General features: G+C 42.1%; 1 protein-coding gene across 4 annotated transcripts in view; it reads right to left on the bottom strand.

Moving 5' to 3' along the window:
* Positions 1-13,992, bottom strand: part of MOCS1 (molybdenum cofactor synthesis 1) — a 29,039-nt gene extending 15,047 nt beyond the window's left edge. For 2 of the 4 annotated variants that reach the window (XM_088161270.1, XM_088161272.1), the window contains exons 1-3: positions 6,174-6,306; positions 5,367-5,534; positions 361-525 (exon numbers count right to left, since the gene is read on the bottom strand). In XM_088161270.1, the coding sequence (XP_088017396.1) occupies positions 361-525; positions 5,367-5,523 (322 nt within the window). In that variant the 5' untranslated portion in view covers positions 5,524-5,534; positions 6,174-6,306. Of the gene's footprint in view, positions 1-360; positions 526-5,366; positions 5,535-6,173; positions 6,307-13,877 lie in introns of those variants that run through there. The other 2 variants (XM_014877244.2, XM_088161271.1) reach the window with 2 other exon arrangements.
* Positions 13,993-14,318: the final 326 nt, after the last annotated feature.

Raw genomic sequence — 14,318 nt, 5'->3', positions numbered from 1 at the left:
GGTATTAAAGAAGAGCAGCACACAAGACCAACACAAGATTTGGAGAGTCCTCTTGAGAGCTATGAGTAACCAATTGTAGATGGTACCATTAACCACATGACTAACTGTGGTGAGTTGATCATCTATTTCACCAGCTCCAACGAAGGAGCAGGTAGGGCAGGTATGGATCTACCTGCTGAGCATTACAGAAAGAAGGAAAAAGAGTCACTATTGAATAATCTAATATAGACTACATTTCCTAGCCTCAGAGGCACAGCAATTCACTTCCCTCCCAAAGTAACAGACTGTGAAAGATACAGTAAGTAACTCACAACATTCCTGCAACTATTAACACAGTTGCCTTAGAAGACAAGTTTGTACCTTTCCGTCGGACAATGAACTCAAATTTAGCTGGCACCAAAGTGTCCAGGCTAATGTTAATGGCATTCAGTCCTGCCTCCTTCAGCCGGGGCAGCAGTCTGGTTAAGTTGATCCCATTGGTTGTGACAGCAATGGTTTTCAGCCCTTCTAGCTTGTCCAGTTGACCTAGGAAATAAAAATGAAAAAAAAAAAAAAACCACTTTAAAGAAGTAGTTAATGTGTAAGTTACACAGAAAACCCAAAAGATTTGTGAAACAAAGAAGAAAGTATCACTGAAGGTGTGAAGAAAATGTGGACACTTCAGTCTTCTTCCAGTCTTCTTCTGTATTGCTTTAAGAGACCAATTTTAGCACAAATCCATTTCAAAAGGTATGAGAGAGCAGTTTATTGCAAGCAAAACTGGTGGTAAAATTTTGTTTTATTAAAATGTACACTAGCTTTGTTTTTCATTTCTTAAATATCTACTTTATTGTTGAAAGACAGCCCCTGATTTTGTGCATTTCTTTTCTTCATCCATCTTTGCAAAACGATTTTTTTTGTTCTGCAATAATAATAAGCAGCATGCCATCCCCTTCATAGCTGACACCTAACCTAACTGTTTATTTAGCAACATTTATCCTACAGTGCTTTACCGAAAACCAGTCTAACTCAGAGGTAGCTGCCAGCAGTAGAACTTTTAACTTATGAAAGAAATACACAGTCCTAACTAAACAGAAAAAGGTCAACATACTAGACTATTACAGAGAATCCAAGGCAACAACATCCAAAGGGACAAAACATGTGCACTTGACAACTGAAATATTTCCATTACCAGTGGTAGCCTGGCCGACTGTAGAGTGCTTACGCAAGACACTACAAAATAGCTAGTGAAAGAAAATAGCATAAGAAAGTTAATATCACGAGATTAAGTTTTAGAAAAGAGCTGCCTGCTCATAAGCCAAATGCAGAAATCCTCAGCATACCAGATCTCCAGAGACCAAGCTTTCAAATCTCCAGTTATCAGTACAATAACAAATAAGAAAAAACCCTCAGAATAAACAACTCACAGAAGCAGAGCCACAGCAAAGTAATTTACTTTGGTTTTTCCTCCCTGCCTCATAGTCTCCACCCTAATTATTTCAGAAATATTTGAAGAACCCTTACTCTTGAGGCAGCTGTAATTACAGCACAAACATTTCATAGTTCCTTCTTCCCTCTCTATCTTACCTTTGTTTGTTCATGTTGATAAGGGCTTTATTTCTGCTTTATCTCATTTCCTAGCTCTTTTCGAAATATTCACCCTAAGCTGAGTCTTGAATGGGTCAAGCTAGGTCACAGAAAAGATGCTGAAGTTTACAGCAGCATTTTGGAACATGAACAAGAGCTCCATAAAGACACGAGGTTGTAGGGAAAGAGCAATTTTTACTAAGAGAGATTTTCTTCCTGGCCTTCAGCTCTCAAAAGTCCTCCCAAAATGACCAAGAATAACCTTTTCTAGAGGATAAGCACTACTGGCTCAATTTTGACAAAGATTATTTAACACTAGCTATCACTAGTGTGATACTTTGTGAAAGTAAAGGATACATGCTGCAGCCAGAAGATAGTTTGCGAACATCACTTATTCATTTTAAATAATTTATTTTATTTATAGCTTTAGAATGCACAAAATGCTCAACTTCAGAATAACTGGGGAAAAAAGTCTAGGGGCCATACAGATTCCATTGCTAGAAATGCAAAATGTGTAAAGATACTGAATAAAACTAATCATTCTGCATCCCAAAATGGAAAAAAATCTTAAAAAGTAGCACCAGTTGATCAGGTCAGCAGAGGCAGCAGCTGATGTCCATAAACCTTCTTCCTCATCAGACAGGGCAAGATACAGGATGAGGCACTGGAAATACAGTAATGCATGGAATCACCTCTAGTAACAAATTGCACAGCAGACAACTGTGAAAAGTTAGAGATTGAGGCTTAACACTAACACCAGCAAGTTAAAAAGGACCAGTCAGAATACTCTACCAGGTGTGATCTTCACAGTGTCTTGGTTTCTTGGCTTGTTGACCCCTAAAATTAAAAGGGATTAAAGAGACTTCATAACTTTTTAACTCTTCTCATACCTGTATTAAACCTGTTGGTGACCCTTGGTCACTGCTTTAGCACCAATCAGCACAAGCAAATGCAACTGACAAAAACTAACAAGTAGAAAAGGAAACAGAACAGATGCTGTAAGTCCATAGCATGGAGCTAAAACTTGTATGTCAAGCTTGTGCCACGAAGTAAACAATTTTATATTTATATTTTCCTTTAGGATCAGGAGCATCTTCTTAAATAGACAATTTTCTTACATATTGTCCTCCAGTAATTTCCTTAACTGCACTTCTCCCGATTAACTCCAGAAAAAGTGTGTATACTTCCTAACACATGAACTAACACGTCTATTCTACACCACTTCACTCTTAAAATGGGTATAAAAAGTTCCTATAAAAAGTCATCCAATATTCCATCCTCCACCCCATGGAGAATGATTTTGTCAGTGCAGATGTGTACTCCTCACACTACTAATAATAAACAGCTATCACAGAGTTTATATCCGGTGCTTATTTAAACTTTGAGTATCTCAAAGGAGATGGATTCTATATCCCACTATCAGTTGCTTCAGAAAACTCTCAAACATATGTTTTCAGCAATCCCCAGGACACAGCTTAGCTTTCAGCAAGTGCTGACTCATAGTTTATGTATGTGCATCTGTTAAAAGATTTTAAATAATCTAAAGAACTGTAGCAGGTCTCTGAATAGCATGGTCTCCTACAGTAGCTTCAAATTTCATCTGTTCATTGAAACAACTAAAAAACTTGAATTTGTGTATTAAAAAAAACTGGTACCAGAAGTCCAGCATTAACATTTTTGAGCTTTACTGGTATTTCACAGATCATTTATAGCTTGGAGAAAGGCTTGCTGAAAGTAAACCTAACTTCAACCTCAACCCAATTCAGAGATATTGTACCAGCTTCTCCAAAACTATCTAGAAAACCAGACTAACTCCATCTCAGAATAAACCAGTCATTGTGCTAAGATGGCTTCTATAAGGACGCTTTACTCAAATTGTGCAGAAGACATTTTTGGGCTTGATTTTCCTTCAATGAATTTTCCTATAGTTGTTACACTGATCTATTTAGTTTTGAGTCTTATCTTGATCCCAGACTGGGGCATCATAGAGTAACACCAAAGTCTGAGAAAACAGGAAGCATTTGTAGACTTAATTCAACAATTTTCAACAGGCCTTAAAAAAACCCCAGCCAGACTAATACAAATCCACAACAGAATGAACTAATACAACAGGACAAACATCTTAACATCCCTTACCTTCACCCCAAGACTACTATTATCCACTTAAATAATCACTATGAATCTGTCAGAGTTCAGCTGTAAACAGGAACATGGGCAGAGTAATGAAAACCCAGTGGTTCAAAAAGATCTATTCCTTTCCTTCAGGCACAAAAATAAACCTTTGAGAATTATATTATTGGAGTAAAGCAAAACAAAAAGATATCTATCCTTCCAGTACCAATACTTCTGGATTGCAGCAATGTAATAATGATTTTGCAGCGACATGACTACTCCACTTAAGACTATCAACATCAAAGAGCTGTGGTAAGTCATCAGCTACCACTGATACATAAAATTTGCCTACAATACACTAGGAAAGAAAGTTCTGCACTGAACTGATGACATGGTTGATTTCAACTCGTTTTCATTCCAATATTTTGTGCTGAACTGCAAAGCTTTATTCTATTTTAAATTGCAACCTAATTTATAAAATTTCTAGTTTCCTTTTAGAGGAGCCAATAATTACACCTATTATCATTGGAAATAAACTATTATCTTGAAAGAAACATGTCTCTTGAAAGACATATAGCTTCCTAAGTACTAAAACCAGGCCAAACCCATCATGCATGGGTAAAATATTCTAGACAATGATATCTCAGTTCCAAAAAGTTAGTGCAATTTTAGAACTCCTCACAATCAAAAGTTCAAGAAGACACACCCCAGCTCACTCCAGTCACACCTTTTCCAGTTAGGAACAGGTCAGTTCTACAAACTACAACAGTTCTGCTGCTTCCTTTGGAAAGTCATCTTCTTTGGAAAAATCCTGAACAAAATAGAGCAGAGGCATAGACCAACTGTTTTTTTACACAAAAGCTCACTGCTTTGGTAGGCAATTTCTTTTCTTTCACGACCACCTCCTTCCACATAAATGTTTTCTTATCTTCAGTACTTAGAAGAGTGTATGTCCAAAAATAGACAAGTTCAGTTGTCTACAGTATACCAAAGTGCACCCACCTACACAGCCTTAATCTAATATATCACCACTACGCAAATCTACTGCAATTTTCTAAACATATGAGACTTTGGACAGAGTAAAAAAGCATCTGACTCAAGAAAAAAGATCCAGGCAGTGTCATTTAACACAATACCAATCAAAGCATACAGACTTCTAAAATTTACCCAGTAATTTACCTTCCATTGAAGTAACAGTCTTCAGCAATAACTGTAAAAACAGGGTTTTCCACCATTCCTTATTAAACACAAGCAAGCGACATCTGCTATCAAGGTAAGCAAAACAAAACCACCAAAAATCCACACTTCTAAAAAATCAAGAGAAAGCTTGTTTTGTTTGTAACATATCACTTGCTCCTCCCCACTGAGGACCTGATCATATAAGTTATTGATTTTTCACCCTCAGGCTGCATTATTTCAAGTTACTGTAGTAGATGTTGAATATAAAAACAATGCTAAATTCAGCTGGTATAATACAAAGACGTAAGTTATAACCAAGCAACAGAGCAGGACTGGACATTTTCTGAAAGGTACCTTGCATTTCACAATGTTGGGAAAAAAACACCACAGTTAAAAGTGTAATTATTCTTCTGGCTGCCAGACTGTGTCAGCAGATTAATTTAAGAGCAATTCTTGGATCGACATGTACCAAGTCACTCTGAAACATTCTGCACTGATTTGGAACTCACCCACAATATCCACCACATCCGGACGGATAAGTGGCTCTCCACCTGTCAGTCGGATCTTCTCCACACCTTCTTTCACAAACAGTCTGGCTAAGGTGATTATCTCCTGGGCAGTTAGTAGCTCTGATTTTGGAGTCAGCTGAACACCTTCCTCAGGCATACAGTACTGACCTGAAACAAAGATTACAGAAATACATGAGGCAAAAAATAACCCACCACAATTAATCTAATATTGATGGGCAAAATGCACCAAGGGCAGCTGCCTTTAATGGATGTCAAATAACACCAACTGTGCGAGAATTTTACAATCTTCTAACAATTTCCTGATTTACTTCAGAGGAAAACCCAAGACTAATTTGATGTGCCTCAAAATTACAATGGATCAGAAAAAGATTACCTTATTTCTATCTAACCTGCATTCAAACAGAGACACCAAGTTCAACCAGCAGGCACTGGGACGTCACCACAGACTTTGCAGGTGTAATTGTGGGAATGCCTAGGCATGAGCTCTCCTGCTTATGGAGACTTTGGGCACACAAGCAGCATTATCTAAACCACATCAAGTCTGATAAAAGATGTCACTGTCAGGACAGCCACTTCCACCTGTCTGTGGCAGATCCCTAGCCTTGCTCCAGGCTTCCTATCTCACTCATAGCTCAGCACCAATTAGTCTCTATCTGTCCTTTATCGTTACTTTGTGAAGACAAGGAACAGCACAGGGCAAACACAGCAATAATACCATAACCCAAACCTTGGCCTTTGCACGATATTTGCAGAGGAGTTTTGTGCAAGGAAACAGCAGACACTTACACCTGAGGTTGCATTTCTCAGTCAATGAAATTCGCAAGTAATTGTGCTGCCGCCCAAAGCTGTCCACCAAAAAAGCAGAGAATGGAGCACCGTGTTCTAGTACAAAGCGTCCTCTTCCTGAGCTTTGTAATTCCTGTAACAAAAACAAACAAATGTTAAATATTTGAATAGTTACCCTGTCAACTTGCTGTATAAATATCAACTTTGAACTTAACTGATAATTATTATTCCATTCTTCCCCACATAGATAGATGCCCAAGGAAACTCATTGTCAAAACTGGCCATTTGTTGAGTTTCACACCCTACTTTAATCCAGTTCTACAATTTTCCGTCTTTGCCACAGGTGCTTCATCGGCTTTTTGTGCAGAATAGAAAGTGTTACTGTTCAACTGCCTAGCTCCTCCCAGAATCAATGATCCAGGATCATCTTTGCCCACTACAGCTCTTGGGTAAATAAAATGATAGAGAAAGGGCTCTTCCTGCACTTCAGCACAGGAGAACCTGAAGCTGATGAAACACTGCATCTCTGCTTGTGTTCCTACTATATTCCATTTGCAATATTAACATCTTGTTAACAGCAAAACCGAATTACTGCTACATACAATTATGTTTTATGACACCTGTCTTCATTTCCAACAAAGCCTTCCTGCCTAAACCTATATAACAGAATACTTCCAAAAGGCTTGTCTCAGTTAAAAGATGACAAATAATGCAGGGAACAGTGGAACTGGAAGAGAAATGTGTGATTCTGAACACCTGTTCAAACTGAATTTTAAAAAGATCAGAATTTTAAAAATTTCTTTACTGTCAATGAAGTGAGCATTACAAGTGACTTCTACTTACAATTTTGGGGTGCATTTTTAGGCACAAGGTAATATATTCTAGAGCATCACGAATTTTAGGAAGGGTGAGTATTTGCCCTCTGGAATGAAGGTGTAAGAACGATGAGGACCTCCAGGAGCAAGACCAGATGAGGCTACAAAGCTGCTCAGATTGCTGGACCACCTCTCCTAAGAAAAAAGGCAGAGAAAACTGGATTTGTTCTGCCTGGGGAGGAGATGGCTTTGGGGAGACATTGTAACACTTTCCAGTACCTAAAGGGGACTACAGTAGAGCTGGAGAGGGACTTCCTACAAGGGCCTGTAGTAACAGGACAGAGGGAAATGGTTTTAAACTGAAAAAAGAGTAGATTTAGATTTTAAGAAGAAATTCTTTACTGTGAAGGTGGTGAGGCACTGAAACAGGCTTCCCAGAGAAGCTGTGGATGCCCTATCCCTGGAAATGTTGGATGAGCTTTGAACATGCTGGTCCAGTGCAAGATGTTCCTGCCACCTAGCAGAGGGTTGGAACTAGAGGATATCTAAGGCTCCTTCCAACCCAAACCATTCTAGGCTTCTATGACCACATTAGGTATCAAATATCCCAAATAATAGCTGCAAACAAATACAGTTCAAGTTTATACCAAGTAACTTAAAAATACCAGTACCATCAATGCCAGAACAATTAATTATAGCAAGGTCTAAATGCAGGGAGTCCCACTGCCCTTAGCCTATGACTTTCAAAGTACAGTGTTATAGCTTTCTTTTTCTAGACCTGTAAAGCACAGTTGAAATCACTCTGCTACTTTGGAAAATATTTTGGTACTTCAAGTGAAACTCACAGTAACTGAATAAACTCTTATCACAGTACTGCAGAAAAGCAGCAAGAGTTTATCAACACACTTGTATCAGCTGGTGGATACTTGGTTCAGGCACTACGTACAAACATCCAAAAACAACGTAATTCAAACTCTGCTAAGTATTTTCATCAACTACATTAGAGTTACATTAACATTTTATAGGAGGTCAGTTTGGTAACTCATGAATGAGGCCAGCTGCCCAGCATCACAAAATAAACCAAAGTAATTAAGGGAACCACCTGGATATACATATCTAGAATTTCATATCTAGTGAAAAGGTACATACAAAACCATTTCTGTATACATGGTGTTCACAATGTTTGCGTGTGTGTGTGTGAATCAGCAGCAGAATTGTGCCTCAAGTTCAAATTGTGCTGACTAGTCTCAACAGGCTGCAGCAGGCAAAGAATAAAAAAAAGTTTTGACATACATGTAAGATGTAGAATTAGGAACTAGACAAAATGACACATCATTTTGGGTATTTAAACTGCTTACCTAAGCAAAAGTCATGACTCACATCCAGTGAAAAACAGATCTGTGAAATCTCCAGACATACTAAAATCAGAATGCATGGAATGATGCCAAGGGACTGGGCAGGAACACACATAGCCACAGCCATCAGCTCCCTGGCTCTGGTCATCACTAATAACCAAAGGAGCTAATTCTGCACAGGATTTCCCCACAGCCCTTGTAAGAAATCTAGAAATGGCCAGCTAAAATGTTGAACCACCCAGGTATGCTTCCTCAAAACATTTTATTCTGAAAACACTTGTAAGAAACACTTGTGGGTGGGTGGAAGCCATAGAAGACCCTCAGTGATCAAATCAGCCGGACAGCAATGGTTATCTGGGGAGAGACCCAACTTCAGCCACCAGCAGCTGCAGCAATTTCATTTCCAGCTGTGCTAACACCAGGCTCCTGCTAAACTTACAAGCAGGAGCAGTCGTTCTTGGCAGCACAATCTTTTCCCTAACCTTTAAACAATCCAAACAGATTTGTGCTAAGATAAGACCTTACCCTAAGAATATCATCAGCAGTGAGGAGCTAGAGGAGACAAAGGAAATACCAAGTGGCTGTTTCAAAGTCCAGAAAACATCTGTTTACTCCTGATAAAACTGCAGTAGTAGTTTCCACGGAATTGCTTTTCTGCGGGAAGAAAGCAATCACTTTCAATTGCAGGGGCTGCAACAGGAGAAGCACATGGAATGCAAGGCCATAGACGTGGCCTTCCCTTCCTGCAGCACAAGTTGGCAACCACTCTGCAGCCACACCCGCTGCTCACACACTTTCCTTCACCTCTCCTTCCTGCAGCATGCGCAACAAGTCATCTGGTTTCTAAACACCCCAGGAAAATGCTCCAGCCTTGGGCTGTGCAGGTTGCTGAAGAGCTCTGCATAGCCTTAGGTTACCAAAAAAATGCCAAATTGGGAATCCCTTGCCTTTGATAGAAATGCTGTGTTCCACTTATTGTAAGTAAGTGTTTCTCCAAATACAAGCAAGGTTAACTCAAGGAGCCCAGGTAAATACCCAGACTACCTTCCTTCATCTTCCCCAGTCAGAAAATTCACCCCTGAACAGACTAAGTCTAAGGATATTTTAAATCTGCCAAACTCAGAAAAAACACAACACAAAAAAGTGTTTTTCTTTCTTGAAAACTATGCTGCTTTCTGGCCTGGTTGCATATCTTCCTATTATTTTGGACAAGTGTCCACATATGAGAGGGAAAGCTCCCAGGTTTATTAAAATTATCTGAGCCCCTCTTGTGGAAGCCTTCTCTCCCATTTCTTTCCCAGTTACTCTTTTTTGCATCTTATTCAGGATTGGGCTTCCTTACCACTTCATTTGAAGACAAAACAGTACAAACCTCCTGTCTCCCAGTTTTAGAGTGTGCATTACAGGCAGGGAAAGAAGGGAAAAGTTGTCTTCCCTGAAGGAAAGGTGGGGGCTAACGAGGGACACTAACACTTTTATGTAATGGAAGATAAAACTGCATAGTTTCAAAGACAGTAATATGCTTAAAATAATTTCTTATTTTCAGGAAGGAGCCACCACTGGAGTGGGACACAGGAGACCAGTTCTGTTGCTGGTCTGTCACCCATCTGCATGGCTGCTATAGGTAAGGCAGCTAAAGTAAGAGGAATAATGCTGTCCTTCATTAATTATCAAATGTGAACTGTCAAGAAGCAGCATTTAAAGAACAGGCACTCAGCAATAAATTGGTGTCAAACTTTAAAGTTTCTATTGGAAATAACTAACTCTTGCTGTGAAGTAGTGGGTTTTAGAACAGGGAAAACAAAAATGTTTTACACAACTAGTAGAACTTCTTTCCATCATTTTCTTGTTGTGTACAGAAATGGGTTTGTCTGGGAGGGAAGAATGACAGGAGATGGAATTTTTAAGTTATTCAGTTTCTGACCAATTAGATTTCAGCACAGAGGAATTAGGAGATACCCATAAGCCAGTACCATCAGCTTGAACTCCAGCAGAGGTGGATCCTGTACTACCAAAACTGCTACGGCACCCAGCACTGAGTCATTTTTATCGATACCACAGAAAAGGCCGATTATCAGAGATGAAAACTCAGCTGCCTTCCTGGTAATTCAGGGCAAGGATGAAGCATTCTCTCAGGTTGTTGTGTAAGTAGGATTCTCTGAAGGGGAACAATAGATTGAGGTTGAACCTTGTCACTTGCAGCCTTTGTGAGAGCTATTGGAACAGGAAGAAAGCAAAAGCCTGCTACAGGAAAAGTCTACAGTTCCCAGGCTACAGGAAAAGGGCTATTCAGTTCCTGAAGTAGGAAAAGGTGGATAGTTGCTGGTATTTTAACATATCATTGCCCAATTACACAACTTTTTCACTCAAAAGGGATGTCTATAACCCTTAAGTCCCCACGCCCCTCTCTCCATAGTCGATAAGAGACATTTCTGCACATGGGAGGAGTACGCTCTGTCACACAGCATGCTTTATCTGATCCATGAAAAAAACAGGTTCATTCTCTTGGCTGTCAATCACATATTCTATACTAGTACTGAAAGAATGAGAGCTTAGATGACTGCACCTTGCAGCTATATTTTGACAAGCTGTCAACCCTTCAGACCTGACAATTCACCTGTGATTTCCAGGAGAACTCGTCTAACAATGCAGCAAAATTGGAAGCTGTCAGCAGAGGTATCAAGAACCATCAGAAACACCACAAACTGACAGATACTAGAAAGGCTCAGTTAAACACAAGGGGACAGACAACCGAATTCTTATCTACTAATCAAGCTGAAGACCAAGTACTATCCTTGCTCTACTCTTCCACCTTCACTTCATCCCGAGTGATATTTATGCACTAGAAAAGAGTAAAGCTTGCAAAGACTTCTGCACAGCCCTCAGGGACTACTACAGCCCGTGTACTCATGACAGTGCTAGTGCTGCTCCTGCATCCTCTGGCTCTTCAAGCTCCTGCAATCCTGCTGGATTTGTGCACAGCACTGCTGTCTCAGTGTGGTACCTAACACGGCTGCAGCATCACAGACACAACTCAGCAAGAGCTCTTCCCTTTCATGCCTCACCTTTAGCATCTTATTAGGAAGTGGTGACATAATGTCCTTGGTTCAACCTGGAAATCAGACAACCGCAGAAGGTGAAATGGGTCTAAGTAGGCCAAGTGCCAGAATGAGGTCTGAGCTGAGAAGTCCAAGACAAATGTTTTTGTGAGGGCTCAGCAGCTGCTGCCCAAGAGCTGACCCCAAACAGCAGGCTACACTTGTGGGTACTGGCATGGAGAGCACTGCCTAGGGACTGCCACTGGCTACCCACAAAACAGAGCAGCGGTACACAGAGTTTCAGACACGACTGGCCGAGAACTAGGGCCATGTGAGGTCCTTCTGGACAAGCTGAACTCTCCGCTTTATCCAGCACTGAAGGCTTCATTGTGGCCACAGAAATTTTCAGGTGGTTGTGTTTGGATTACAGGATCTATAAGAGCAGATGGAGAAAAATTAAGTAAAACTTTGTATCAAGACCCTTAATGAACATGATACATCTAGAGCAGAATTTAAAAAAATATGCTGATTTCCAGTTCTGTAGTAGAAACAGGTCATCCTACCTGATTGTTTTAATTCAAGAATAGAATCTGGATATATATTATCATGGGTACAAGATGCCATCAAACTTCGTTAACTGTGAACTAGCCAAAAAAAAACAAAACAAACACTTGCACACAACCAAACACCAGTGAAAACGCTGCTTTCAGAGTGCCTTAGCTTCATGCCCTAATCTAGTCTTAGAAAAAGGAACTCCACTCTGTGCACACCTCCAAGACTGACAACAGTATCTCAAAACCATGATTCCAGCAAGTAAATTGCTCTCCACACACCGCTAGTACAGCAGCTGTACCGACTCCACTGTTTGCAACCTCACCAAAAGACTTACAATGGATAGCCTTGGACACAGCCTCCCAGTCATCTCTTGAACCGCCTGAGTTACACAGCTCTTCCTTCCACAGCTGGCATAAACATTTCAAAGGGGACTGAAATATAATCTAGTGCTCTCTTCTCCCCTTTCCACGCACCTCCTTCCCAAAACCTCAGGAAAGTAAACAGAACCCATGAACGCTTGCAGCTTCAGCACAGAAGACAATCAAGCAGTATTCACAACTGCTCTGAATGTTTCAGTATTCTCTCATTTGAAAGCACATTTCACTGTCCCCTATGGCTGTAACACTAATTGCTTCTCTCTACAGATGAATCCCAGGAGAGACTGAGAACAGAAAGGATCAATGAGTATATTATCACTGTATAGCTGCTAAGTCTGCAAAGTTGCTAAGTCTTTGTTTTTACACTAGCTCGCTTCTCAAGCCCTGTAGGATATGAGGCAGTGCCCTGGCATGCTTTTCATATTTACTATGCCACAAATGCGTATCCCCCATCCCATTCTTCCAGCTATGGTGGCTTTTTGCCCCTAAGGGACATAGGGCTTTCAGATGGATGTTGTAGTCAAGCTCTCTCAGAAGTATTCCTGGATATTTGTTAAAGCTACCTGATATAAAGACAGTAGTGAAAAGTAATTCTGACCAGAACTTATAAAAATGTTTGTGGCCTAGGAAAACAAAAAAACAAAACAAATTCAATAGCCTTTCTAGTTTTCTGAGCCAAATAACCATGCAATAAAGCAATGCAAGAATCCATTTGGTTTCCTGTAAATAAGTGGCAGTGATGCCTTCAATTCTGGCGACACAGTCTGTCACTAGTAGCTTTAGCTTATTTTGTTTGTTAAAGCCAGCCATGCAATTGCAAGTAACTCAATAAAACATGCTCCAGCTGGGATTGCTCTGTGTGCCATGCCCTATTTCTGCTAGACAGCTACGGAACCTTTGCCTTTCCGTGCAGCTTTTTCTCCTGCATTTGGACAGCAGGAGACCGAATCCACCCGATGGACAGAAAGTTAAACGGGGAGAAGCTGTATCAGGGCAACACCTGAGTTGATTTTGCGCCAGCACCAGAACAAACAGGTTCAGTGCGAAGTTCGCATGACCATCGGAGCACAACCACCGAAAGCTGCCAAACCACTCGGGTTTTGACCCAGGCTGATCAAAGAGCGTTGTGTAATCTCTCCTTTGGCTGGGCAGGAGCACAGGACCGGCTCAGTCCATGAGACCCGGTGTCCCACGTACTTCCAAAGTAAGGGTGACATTTCAACAAAGGAAGGACATAGCATTATGCATTACTACATGTTTTGTTGACTCTTCCCTCCCCCTATACATGATGAGGCCATGTTCACCGCAGAAACCACCGGTCGGACCGGGATACGTTGCAAAATTCTATGGACAGGTTGCCTTTCTCTGGAACGCGCTGGCAGCCTCCGCCCGCGGTGCCCAAGACCCCTGGTCACCCCGCCAGGCGCTGCCACGGTTACCGGAGCGCTCCTCCACGCAACACATCTTCTTCTCACCACGGCTCGCCTGCCCAGCGCCCCCCGCCCGCTGCCGGTGCCGAGCGCTGCCCGCACCGCGGCCCCGCCGGTCCCCGGTCCCCCCTCACCTGCGCGGCGGCCGAGGCGGCCCTGGCGCGCGCCCCGGTGCTGCAGGCGCGGCGCGAGGCCGCCCCGCGCGCCCCCCGCAGGAGCCGCCCCCACGCCGCCGCCGCCGCCGCCGCCGCCGCCGCCGCCATGCGCTCCCCTGCCCCAGCGCGCGGGGGGCGCCGCGGCCAGCCCCGCACCGTCACGCGGAGAGGGCGGGGGGCAGACAGCCAATCGGAGCGGCGGGCGGCCCGCGCCGTGCTGCACGCCGGGAGTTGTAGTTCGCTCCCCCCCAGGCGGGCGGGCCGAGGGAAGGAGGGAGGTGACCCGCGGGTCCGTCCGTCGCCACCGCTCTGTGCTTCCCGGAGCAGCGGTGTCGGGCAGCTCACAGAATTCTGACTTGACAGGGACCTACAAGGGCCGAAGAGTCTAACTCTTAGCCCTGCATTGGACCATCCCCAAGA

Source organism: Sturnus vulgaris, chromosome 3 (genome assembly GCF_052056855.1).
Source record: "Sturnus vulgaris isolate bStuVul1 chromosome 3, bStuVul1.hap1, whole genome shotgun sequence".
Lineage (NCBI taxonomy): Eukaryota > Metazoa > Chordata > Aves > Passeriformes > Sturnidae > Sturnus > Sturnus vulgaris.
Note: the sequence above shows the minus strand (reverse complement) of the source record. Positions and strands in the feature narration are given on the sequence as shown.